The 12,764-nt window shown below is 44.3% G+C and overlaps 1 protein-coding gene across 1 annotated transcript in view; it reads right to left on the bottom strand.

Annotated features, from left to right (window-relative positions):
- Nucleotides 1-2,060: 2,060 nt before the first annotated feature.
- HAUS3 (HAUS augmin like complex subunit 3) overlaps nucleotides 2,061-12,764 on the bottom strand; it is a 13,810-nt gene continuing 3,106 nt past the window's right edge. Inside the window, exons 3-5 of the mRNA XM_018563277.1 lie at nucleotides 8,258-8,697; nucleotides 5,310-5,535; nucleotides 2,061-2,319 (exon numbers count right to left, since the gene is read on the bottom strand). Of these exons, the coding sequence (XP_018418779.1) occupies nucleotides 2,095-2,319; nucleotides 5,310-5,535; nucleotides 8,258-8,697 (891 nt within the window). The 3' untranslated portion in view covers nucleotides 2,061-2,094. The remainder of the gene's footprint in view (nucleotides 2,320-5,309; nucleotides 5,536-8,257; nucleotides 8,698-12,764) is intronic.

Here is a 12,764-nt window from a genome sequence, read left to right as displayed (position 1 = left end):
GTGTCATATTGGCAGACTCCACATTCAGATATAGGCCACACTTAGAGCTCTATACTGCTCAGCCACTTACCTATACATGTTTTTTGGGTAGTGCCATGGGCAGTATGGGGTTAACACCTGTAAGTTGTCAATAGAAACTACCTGCTTCCACAACCCTCTGGCTCTTCAGGCGCGCTGGAGTATCCGACACTGAAGGTGGAAAGGTGTGTCCAAAGCTGCAGGCGGCAAAGTTTATTGGAGGCTGCAGACAGGGAGGGGCGGGCCGAATGTCTTTGCAGGCGGTTAGAGGCAACAGTTAATTGGAGGCAGCAGACAGGGAGGGGCGGGCCGAATGTCTTTGCAGGCGGCTAGAGGCAACAGTTTATTGTAGGCTGCAGACAGGGAGGAGCGGGCCGAATGTCTCTGTGGGTGGGTAGATGCGGCTATGTTTATTGGACGCTGGAGACCGTGAGGGTCGGGCCGAATGTGTCAAATGCTTCTGCGTCTAACACACTCAGTCACACTAAACACAGTGGGACAGAGTGCGGGAAAGGGAGTCGACCCGCGATCTACCAGCTTTAGCTTTGCGAATGACTGGTAGATCGCGATCAACCTTATGGGCACCCCTGCTATAACACGTCTTTATTTTGTTAAGCTGGCCATACACTATACAAAATTTGCACAGCGGGTGCCGGTTAGAAAATCTTTGAACGAACAGAGAGGGCAACCAATGAGCTTCTCCAGTAGGGATGTTTAGATACCAAGTAACATACTCGGTACAAGTACAGATACTTTTCCAGCTCCAAGACTACACTAGAGAAATACTCAAAAGTTAGGAGGCAGCTGTCATTTGTAAGGAGAGAGTGTGAGAGTGTTGCACCCACCGATACCATTTTCCAACTACAAGTACTGATACTTGTCCAAGTCCTCACAGATACAAGTACTGATACTTGTCCAAGTCCTCACAGATACAAGTACTGATACATTTGTTTAGTGTCATGTGACAGTTTTTCTAAAGCAATACAGACTAACGATATCAGGACAGTGTTGGAGCGCCAGAGCCCGGTCCCAGCTGCAATCCTGGTAGTTCTCATGAAAATGCCAAATATCGGCGCTGGTATCTGAACATCCCTATTCTTCAGTGTATTCTGACAGCAGGAGATTCCTTGATCAATGCTCATAGTGTTGATGAAGGAATCTGTTCAATGATTTTCGTTCGGGACAGGCAATGAACGAAGAAAAAAAAAAAAAAGAGAAAAAAACCCCAAACAAGAAAAAGTATGGCCAGCTTTAAGTTAGTTTTAGCTTATTCTCAGTAATCCATCCACATGACAAAGCAAGTATGGAAATGAAGTTGCGGCTGCATGTCCTTGGTTATAAGCGCCCATTGCTGTTAAAGGCAGGAAGTCAGTTTTCCTAGCCACTGATATGCTGTACACAGAAACAGGCACACCAAAATACATACACATGTATGCCAATTTAATAAAAGAACTCAAGACATGTATAGAATTAATAGATTATCACTTGTAAAGGATTGGAATAGGAAAAAAAAGTCAGATATCGGGCCAATGTTTAAAACAATGAATAAAATGTTTTCTGCAGTCATTTCATCTGAAGCGTCTGTAAAAGCAGGAGGTAGTCCTTCCTTGTACCCGGTCCCCACAGCACACAGTTAGAAGCCTTGTCCTCCTTACTGCTCTGTGATGGGGAATAAGGATGACAGGTCACCACTGAGATGGTGGTCAGTACATACCAGGTACCCAGTTCCAATAGCTCTTTAGCTAGAACACAAACATTTGCCGTTGGGTATGTGGTAAAAGGTGGCATTAGTAAAATAATTTATAAAAATCATTGGGGGGAATTTATCAAAACTGAAGCAGACGAAATCTGGAGCAGATTTGCACTGCAGCCAATCAGCATCTCTTTCATTTTCAAAATGTAACTGAGCAAACTGAAGAGAGAAGCCGATTGGTTGCCATGCACAGCTGCTCCAGATTGTTTGCTCCAGTTTAGATAAATTCCCCTCATTGAGTTCTAGTTAAAAATGACTAAAAATACATTTACACAGAGTGTGCACAGCAAGAATGGCACATGATTGTACTAAAATACATGAGGTTATGTAGTGGATTGGACCTCTGTCTGGGACTCCAGGCTTTCCACAACAGTCTTTAAAAGCTCTTCATTCTGGAAGAAGTATACATAAACTTGTTTCTCCAGCTTGTCAAACTTGCTGGACTCCAAGACCTTCCTCTTTACTTTGAGATCTCCGAGAACCTCCAGTAAAATCCGGTTGAGTTTGTCTAGATTGGCGTGTAAATGCTGGAAATTAGCAGACACCTCCTGAAATGAGAAGAAATAGGCAAAGTCAAATGATAAAGCCCATTATATCAAAAGGTTTCCTTTCCTGAAAAAGAGAGAAATTGAGAGGCTACCATTACCTTCTGGAAATGCAAACTGCCCCGGCCCTCATTCTTTTTTTTTTCCCATTCAAAATGTTTTATTTTATTGGTTTGGCACAAAGATAACAAAATACAAAAACACAGAAAGAAAGAAATATCACCAACATGGGGTACATTCCGCCAAACTTGTTTGCTGCACAAAATATTCATAGTACAAAGCATCACAAAATCGGTAAAATCTGTTATCACATAGGGACTGTAAATCAATCTGTGGACCCCTCAGCTCGTGGTACACTCCCCCGGTCCCAGGACATCATGTATCTTGTCACCTTAGCCGCTACTTCAACCCCACTTCCCCCCTGGGGACCCCACACCCTTGCTCTATTTGGTCTTGATGGTCCTCCGACCCCCCGTTGGCCTCTACATAAAGGGTATCCCTTCTCGCCCTGTTACCCTGTCCCCTCTCTCTAATGTTGTTGTACTCAGTGCTACAGCAGACCATCCAGGGCGCCCAGATTTCTGCGCATCTGTCCATACGATCGTGCTTGGTCGCCAGGAGCTCCTCCATCTCACAGATGTGCCCCACCTGTTGGATCCATTCCCTCACCGTGGGAGGTCTAGTCTCCTTCCATAGTCTTGGTATGAGCGACCTAGCAGCATTGATCATATGTTTCTCCAGGGATTTAGCTGGGTTCCCCCTGCTCTGTTCATGAAGATGCAACAAGAAAACCTCTGGGGAATATTCCACCTCTCCTCCTAGGATCCTACCCATCAGTCAATGTATCCCCCTCCAAAATGGTTGGAGGGAGGCACATGACCAAAAGATATGTATCAAAGTTCCGCTCTCTGTTTTGCAACGCCAGCATTCTGCTGGGATTGTGGAGTCCATCTTATGCAAAATCTCAGGCGTTCTATACCAACGAGTAAGTATTTTGAAATTGGTCTCTTGTGCTTTACTGCTTACTGACCATTTGTGTGCCCCCCAGCAAATATTTTCCCAATTCTTCTCTGAAATCTGCTGTGCCAAGTCAACCTCCCATCTCCTTCTCATAGTCCGTGTTCGTAAGGGTGTAGAGCAATAATGCATAGAGCCAGGAGATCAGATGCATGGAAGGTCCCCGATCATTCTGATCCAATGTCTTTAAATTTCTTTTCAGCCTCTAACCTGGAGCAAGCATGTAGAAGCTGACTCAGTTTGCTGCATGCTTGCCCCAGGTCAGTGGCTTGTTTCTGGTCAGCAGATTAATAACTATTAGAATAAAGTCAGAGGATCAGCATTACTGCCAGGCAGCAGAATTTGAAGCACAGGTTTCTTTTACGCTAAATTATGCTATATTTGTAATACATGAACAATACATTAGTGAGATAAAATGGCTGAATTCACAACAATATCTTCAGCCAATAATGAAGGAGCATCATCACGCTGCCCAGAAAGCAAGCAGCTGACATGGGTATAAGAATGACAAAACTGGCTGAGCAGAATTACAAATCCTTTAAAAACCTAATTCTAGTTCACATATATAAAGAGAGCTCAACTTTGGGGGCTTAGTCACACCATAGCGTTTGCGGTAATGCACACTGAGGGGAAGTTATCAAAACTGGAGCAGACAAAATCTGGAGAAGCTGTACATGGCAACCAATCAGCTTCTATGTTCAGTTAAAGATTTTCAAATGAAAGTTAGAATCTAAATGGTTGCCATGCACAGCAGCTCCAGATTTTGTCTGCTCCAGTTTTGATAAATTCCCCCCATTATACCCTCAACTGAAAAAAGGTTACTAACCACATCATTAAACACGTCCCCAAAATATTGCTACCGCCTGGCAGGCATGAACTGTGAGGCGTTTCCTGAGAGCAGGAAGAAGAGCCAATTCTGCGGGAGATAAATTCACTATTCATGAGATATAAAGGCTTTCTATAGTTAAAAAATGTAAAGCTTTTTACATCTCTGTGATATTTATGTATCTGATCTGAATATTTGGGTGAGAAAATGTGTAAGTTAAAATAGAAAATGTAGTTAAACTAATATAACTTAGTTCATTTGTAAAAGAGAACTATGGCCAAACCTTTTTTGGGGTCACAGGAGGACATTTAGTAATGTCCTCCTGTGACCCAAAGTCAGCGTACAGCAGGCTATCGCCCGCTATATTCTGGCAGCGCAGAGCAACGCTGCACCTGGAAGGATCATGACAATATTGTCAGAATCCATCCCACTGCTTGATTGACAGCTGGCAGAGCCAGAGCAAGCTGTGCCCGCCCCCTCCATCTGTCCCTCCAATAAGGGCTGTTGGATCAGAGAGAGGGGAGGGAGGGAAGCCTGCAGGGAGCGGTGACTGACAGTCTTTGCTCTCTACATGGAGAATGAGTGATCTGAGGTTTGTAAACGCTCAGTTCTCGATCTATAGAGGTGATGTGTGATAGCTGCAGTTTTCCACGCTGGCTCTAAGTATGGAGATGCGTGCATTTCACTCTCCCCATATTTCTCATTTAATAGATTTTTCTAGCAAGATCATCCCAAAAAGTTCTCAGTGTGCTCCCGTCCAGCTTGTTGTCTCACTTCTCTTGGTCTACTCTAAATTAATTGAAAATAAATCCAACAAGATGAATGGGAAAACCAAATATTAAAAAAACACCGTAAGGAACGCAGAACTGATGAATGAAGCACAGAGATCTCACCAGCGAAGGGACAGAGAGTAGGAAGAAGAGATGAGCTTAGAGCAGAGGGACAATGATGGGGAACTAGCCACACAGCAAAGGCCATCTACTGGTGCTCTGTGACACCTGTGCCATTAGTATACCATGTATGTAAAATAACAAACCACCACAACTTTACAAAAAGTGGAAAATAATGGAATACAATTGACCCAAAACCATTTGATTGCAGGCACACCATAACCCTTCAATAAAATCCCTATACTGTATTTCTAACTCACCGGGGTCTGCAGCATTAATTCGTTCCCATCAGGATACATAAAATCTTGCAGTGATTTCATATTTGTCTCCAGCTTTGACAGGAGAAAGGACTGTTCTTGCTCACAAACAGCTAGCTGATTTTTTACAGAGTGGACTTCCTGGGACAATTTCAGAGCAACGGATTCCAAGCTGCTGTACGTTCTGAACAGTTTCTGTGTGTCATCTCCATCCAGAAGCTGGAATAACCTGCAATACAGAAGACCTCAAATAAAGTGGCAGTAATGCAATAAACTAGGCAGACCACTGGTCCTGCATGCATCCGTTACTGCAGTGTGCCCTTATAAAACCAAATATCACCATGTCAGCCATAGATAGTGGCAGAAAAATTAAAATGTCAGCAGAAAAACCTTTGGCTAACGTAAAGTGACACTAAACTCAGGAGGTTATCCTTAAAAATATATTCAAGTTCTAGGCATTCTATTAAAAAAAATTAGGGCTGTGCAAATTAACGATTAATTTCTCGATTAATCGTTAATCTTTTTGATTGAGTAAAAAATGTTTGATCGATTCAATTTTTTTTGAAACTTTCTGCACGAGCGCCAGCCAAGGCATTGGCCTATACACATACAGCACAGCAATGAAGTAATAAAATGAACTAGGATCACACTAATCCAGCACGTTATTATTCTGAGTTGCCCCACTCAAGCGGCGGCCATATTGAGTGGGGCACGTGAGATTAATAACGTGCTGGATTAGTGTGATCCTAGTTCATTTTATTACGTCATTGCTGTGCTGTATGTGTATAGGCCAATGTAGTTGGATCTGTATGTGCGTTATAATTAATCGATTAAACAAAATTTCGATTAATCGAACACGAAAATTTTAATCAGTACCAGCCCTAACAAAAATGTATCTTATTTGTGTATCACTCGGCTGTAGATCCTCAAATCATCTCTGAATTGGTGCGGACACTGTCCTTCCTTCTGGAGGGGGGCTACTTTTGTTCCCCATGGTCCCTGTGTGTGTTGTAAAGTAGTCACCGCTCCAAGCTCACTCCTGTGATGGACCACACTCTCATGTTTTTTGTATTGAGAATGTAGTCCATCACAGGAGGGAGCTTGGAGCTCACTCCTGTGATGTTAAGGTACTTAAAAGCATTTGTCAGATTTAACGCCTGAGTTTAGTGTCACTAACATATTTTGAGCTAAAGCTTATGAAAACACCTAGTTCACGAGTTTGCATAGTTTTATACGATAACTAAAAAATTATACTTCTATATACAAACACAAGTACAGTGAACAGTAAAAAAAAAAAAAAAACCCAAATGCATGAGACCCGTGGGAAGAAGCTTTTCCTCTGTACAGAAAATGTCACTGTGATAAGTCCAATTTTTTAAAGGCCATTTTTTTTAGTTCAAAGCGTGTGCGGTACATTAGGGTATTCTCGGTTACTAGCAGTAAAAGTTGCACCCCACAATACATTTAGTTGGCCAAATGAAAAGTGTTGCCTACATTTTTACTTCCCTAGAAAAATTCTTGGCAATAACACTAACAATGTGTGCATGTCCCTTCAATGGGTAACTCAGAATAGTGAAGTGAAATGACTTTGGCTTTAGATTTGCATTTCCAGATCTGTGCTAAGACGTTGTGGTGAAGCCCAAGAACTGGCCACATGTTAGAATTTGGATAAGGGTTTTAAAGTATGTGATGCTCAACCCTGATAACACACCTTACAATCCCTTATTTTTAGCAAATTGTATTGTAAGATGTTTTATGGTATGGTTATTTCAACGTAACATTGTTAGACTGTGACCTATGCAGCCAGCGTAAGAAACTTGTCGATGTTGACGATAAAAATATCTTGAATTACCGCCTCCCTGTCAGCTGTATGCAGATATGTACCAGCATGGTGGGTGTCACCATTTACGATCAGGAGCTTGTGGGACTGCCTCCTGATCATGTGGCCACTATAACAGCCAATCTAAAGCAGATAGCAATATCAAACTGTAACATGTTGTAGAAAGAGGCTGCAGCAACAAAGAAGAAGGGAGGGAAATAGACTTTAGAAAAGGGAGCAAGTCTGCAGAGACACAGGAGCGGAGAGTGTGACAGGGCAGACATTCAGTCCCTGTTTACACCTAGGCGTTTTGTAGCTCAAAATGTGGAGCTACAACAACGCTGAACACCAAGAATCCCATTGTTTTCTATGGCCCCTGTTCACACCTAAGAGTTAAGTTGCCTGAAGCAAAACGCCGGTCACTGGAAAAAGTTATTATAAAACATGTTGGTCTAAAATTTCATAGTAAAGTTGTTTTTATCTCTATGTACATGGTATTAATATTTTGTCTGCGAATTAGTGCCTCGTTCACACCAGATGCAGTGCGTTCCGGCCCAATTCTGGCCAGAACGCACTGCCTCGCATTGCAGCCGGCTCACTTTGAGGGGCAGGAGGGGGCGTGGTGGGCCATTGAGGTGAATGGCACCGTAGCCACACCCTCCGACCGCAATGCGATCGCCACACGGGATCGCAAGGCACATTGTGCCCGCAGTCCGGTGCGATCAAAATGCTGAAAGCACTACTCGGTATACTGAGACGCCGCAGCTGAAGCAGATCCCGACAATTATGTCTGGATCCGCCCAGCTGCGTGAGTGACAGCTGGCTCTGCCTATCTAGGAGGCAGAGCCAGTTGTACCCGCCCCGTTCCGCGCAGGCGGATCGGAGCGGGGGGAATCCAGCAGAGAGCTGTGACAGGATCGAGAGGTGAGCGAACGCCGGTATGTGTTCGCTCACTTCCCGATCTACTGAGCCGACCTGTGACAGTCTCATTGTCACAGGTCGGCTAGAACTATGAGGTGAGTGCTTTATTTATAATATTGGCAAAAATCACTATTTTCCTTTCTCCCGGTTATAGAAGACTCAAAATACCTCTAAGAGCAATTATGTAGAAGGTAAGAGGCCATATACATACCCATGAGAAGATGTGTCTTTAGAGTCAATGTTAGTCCTGGGTTTGTCTGCCGATAACAAAGTGTCATCGGACATCATCAGTAGCCTGGTCTCCAGTCTCTCTGCATCTTGTCTCAGGTCTCCAATTGTCATCTCCAATTGACGGTTAACATTTCTTTGCTTCCTCAGTTCCAGTTCATATCCAAGCTGGAGAAGCTCAAAAGAGGCCTTCTGCTTCATCAGATGGTCGCACACCACGTCCTGTCTTGATAAATATAAATTGTGATGGGCAATCTGCACATCGTAGTCTCCTTTTACGACCGGCATATTCAATAACTGGGCCCTCTCCCGGACCAGCGCTGGAAGCGCGTCTCTGTTAATGGCAGCAATACGATTCTCAATCTGGGATGACTCTTCCTTTAAACTTGAAATGCGGACCTTTAGTGCGTCTTTGTGGACATCCTTCACAACACAAGAAGAAAGTGGTCAGACTTCTCTCCCAACCTACCCTCCTTTCCCTGCTCTTCTCTATCTCTATGTTCAAACGTCCGTTTGTAGAAGGTATTCCGAGGTGTTGGCGAGAATCACGTTAGATTACTTAGTCTATAATGCGAGCGGGCTAACCCTTTTGACATATTCCTTACACACCATGTTTATGCCTTATCATTTTGTGATATGTAAGCTGATAAAATCCAAATATGCATACTGGCCTTAGGTTGCCAGTGCCGACCCAACAATGTTATACTCTTGACCCCATGTCTTACATTGTCATGTATTACAATGTTTGAGTATTGTTTTGAACTGTTTGAATACTGTTGGAAAACTAAGTCAACACTAAAGTTGCATAGCAAACCCTAGTCATTCACTGCAACTAAAAACTATTGCTACCTATAGATTGGAGGAAGCCCCCATCTACAAGTGAAATGGACACTGGGCATCCGGTCCACCTGTACAGTAATCCCAGGCAGTGTGTTATCTATTGTGTGCCCAGGATACCGGAGCCTCAGATACACAAGGGACTTTCCCATAAAACTAAGCTGCTTGCGGTGTTGTCCCCTGGCAGTACACATGGCACAAGAATACAACTTCTAAACTAACTATTTATTAATAGCAGGCAACTGCAGGTGCCTGCATGTACCTTCAGATCCTATAGCAAAGCACCCCAAGAGCTTTATTACGCAACTCTGGACTGTTGCAGAGAAAATCAAACTGCTGCTTGTACCCCCCTGATACTTTAGTGAAACAGGGAGCCTAATTGCTCAACAGTGACTGAATGGGTTGGACAAGAGCTTGACTCTCTCTGCAGAAGTCCAGATTTTATTAACAGAGCACCTTTCAGACGTATTTGCCATTCAGGGCAAAGTGACAAGTTTTACTGTCGGCCCAGTCCCTCACCCATTTTGAAATGCTCCCATGCTGCTTCGTTCCTCCCTTGAAGTCATGTGCCCAAAACCTACGCAAGCATAGAAGCGTGCACTGGGTTGATGACACTGGTCAGGCCCGGGGATTGAACCATGAGCATTGTATACTGGAAGAAGGGGAGAAAATCACATGGTCCCCCACCCCATTAAAACGCCTGGCAACTCCTCCAGTTCCAGTGAATTAGGTAAAAGATTCTCGTTAAGGCCCCATTCACACCAGATCCATTGAGTTGCGATATGTTGAAAAATGAATGGGACCAGTTCACACCAGTAAGATACCTTTCGCAAGCTCTATTTTTTTTCCAGTATGAGGTAATGAGACAAAAATGAATGTTATCGCAACGCAATGGAGCGAAAGTTAAATGCGACGTACACTGTACGTCGTCAGTCACGAAGGGGTTAAATAAAAATACATAGATGTTTGTCCACTCAGGGCATGCTAAATAAAAAATAAATACGGAAAAAAAGAGAATAAAAAAACCCTCCAAAAAACAAAACCCCACCAACAGAATGGAAGTCAACGGAGTTTGAGGGCTCCAAGCTCACTCCTGTGATGGACTACAATCTCAATACAAATTAGTAAATTAAACCTGAAATTGTAGTCCATCACAGGAGTGAGCTTGGACTGGTGACTACTTTACAACACACTCAGTGACCATGGGGAACAAAAGTCGCCCCCCTCCAGCAGGAAGGACAGTGTCAGCACCAATTCAGAGATGATTTGAGGATCTACAGCCGAATGATACACAAATAAGATACATTTCTGTCATTAGTTAAAGGAGAACTATGGGGTTAAGGCTTTTCCCCATAGTTCTCCTTAAGGCAGGGGTCTCAAACTCAATTCCCTCGAGGGCCACTAGACAAAATTGTTTCTCCCATGGGGGCCCCTCGCCAAATTTCAAACTTTAAAAGGAGAACTATGGGGCGAGTGATTTTCACTCAGCCTCATAGTTCGAGCCGACGTGTGACAATGAAACTGTCACACGTCAACTCAATAGATCGAGAAGTGAGCGAACGCATACCGTCGCTCGCTCACTTCTCTACCCTGTCCCTGCAGGGATCCCCCTCCGATCCTCCAGCGCTGACTGGAGGAACGAACGGGGGAGAGGACGGGTACAGCTGGCTCTGCCTCTAGATAGGCAGAGGCAGCTGTCACTCACGCAGCTGGGGGGATCTCGACAGTAATGTCGGGATCCCAGGGGTGTGGACATTTAAAAAAAAAAACTACTTGTCCAAAGGCTAAAGTGGGGGCCCGATCCACTTGTCCCTCATGACAATCTACTTGTCCTGATACAAAAAAAATTAATTTTACCCAAAACCAAGAGATTCTCATTGGTCAGTGGCATCAGGTGACCGCGCTGACCATCGAGTGCTTGCAATTTGCGAGCGAAATTGAGAATACATGGCAGAGTTACAGATAGTACACCCATATTGGCGGATGGGAAGAACCGTTCCCTGAAAGGTAAGTATAGTGGGTGTGAGATTTGTGCGGGTAATTCCATTTTTCCAAATTACTTGGGAAAGTGAATTTACCCTTTAGGGCTGGTGCAGACTTGGGCGATCGTGTGCAGTTGCATGCAGCAGTTACAGCGCGGCCGCATTGCTTTCAGTGGAGTTACATACGTGTGGCAATCACTGAAAAAAGGTACACGTACCCTTTTTTCGCAACACGCACCATGCAGTGTTTTTATCCGTGATTTTGTCTTGATTGCACGGGTGGTATTGTGGCAGAAAACCGCACAATCTGCCAGGCGTGACTGGGGTGCCATTAGACAATAATTGTGTGATTCTGTGACCGCTAGGCCATCCACACGATTTTGTGCATGATTGCCGTGCGGTAACGGATCACCCACTCCACTCACACACAATACCTCATGCATGCAGATGGTGGGTGCAGCGGGGTTTTTACATTTTATTTTACTTTGTAATATTGGTTATTTTTAATTCTCATTTTTATTTATTTTTTGATTTAATCGCCTTTTTATTTTTTCCATTTTTATTTGTCATTAATTTTTTTCTCACTTGACTTTATTGCTATTACACAAGGGCTAACAAGCCCCAGTGTGAAAGCATTTGGAGGCGACAGGTTCTCTTTATTGACCGTCACCTCCAACAGAGGAGTTCTAGCACAGCACTGTGCTAGTTCTTCTGTGACAGGAAGGCTGCATTCCTGTATCACTGCAGAGAAGCGTTCTCTGCTCCGTGCTGTAACCTAATATAATTTGCCTGGTCCCGGGTCCCCCACAAAAGGGGGGACCCCGAAGACCATGGCAGAAAAGAAGCCAGCGTGCAGCCAGGAGAGGTACATGGCCGGCCCGCCGAAGATAGAGAGGGGAGGAGGAGCGAGATTCAGGCTCGTTACAAGTGATTTTGGACGGCTGTACAGCCGTTCAAAATCACTTGTACGAAACGGCTCCCACAATACATTTAGCCGTGCTGCTTGCCCGCAGCCGGGCCAAATGTAGAAAAAAACTACTCGCCCAACGCCCGAAACTGCCAGTCCCGGGCGATAGGAATTCCACACCCCTGGATCCGTCCCGGCAGCGGCGGTCTCAGTATACCACGAGCTGTAGCTCCCGGTATACTGAGCTTTGGGTGACGGGAGGACGCTAGTTCATGTCCTCGCGTGACCCTGAGGAGCACTATGGGGAAAAGCACTTACCCCCATAGTTCTCCTTTAAAATAAATGCATATGTGTAGGTTTAGGTGCAATGAGGGATTCCTGCGTCAGAAACTTGCGTTTTCCTGCAGCAGGAATCCCTAATCTGTTTACACGCGGCCGCTGTCACCTATTCAAGTTAATGATCAGGTGACAGCAGTTGCATGTAAATGCCTGAACACCGCATGTAATGATATGTGATATTATTACATGCGGTTAGAAAACACTCTCCCTGGATACACAATCATTGCGTCCAGGGAGAGAGATTGATTCCTAACCGAATGTAATAATATCATATACCACTACATGCGGTATTCATTAACTTGAATAGGCGACAGCTGCCGCTTTTAAACGCGAGATTAGGGATTTCTGATGCAGGAAACGCATGTTCCTGATGCAGGAATCCATAATTGCACCTAAAGATACAGGTGTGAATGGAGCCTTAATAA

The sequence above is a fragment of the Nanorana parkeri genome, unplaced genomic scaffold (genome assembly GCF_000935625.1).
Source record: "Nanorana parkeri isolate BGI_ZX_2015 unplaced genomic scaffold, ASM93562v1 scaffold647, whole genome shotgun sequence".
Taxonomy (NCBI): domain Eukaryota; kingdom Metazoa; phylum Chordata; class Amphibia; order Anura; family Dicroglossidae; genus Nanorana; species Nanorana parkeri.
This window is presented reverse-complemented; position numbering and strand designations above follow the sequence as displayed.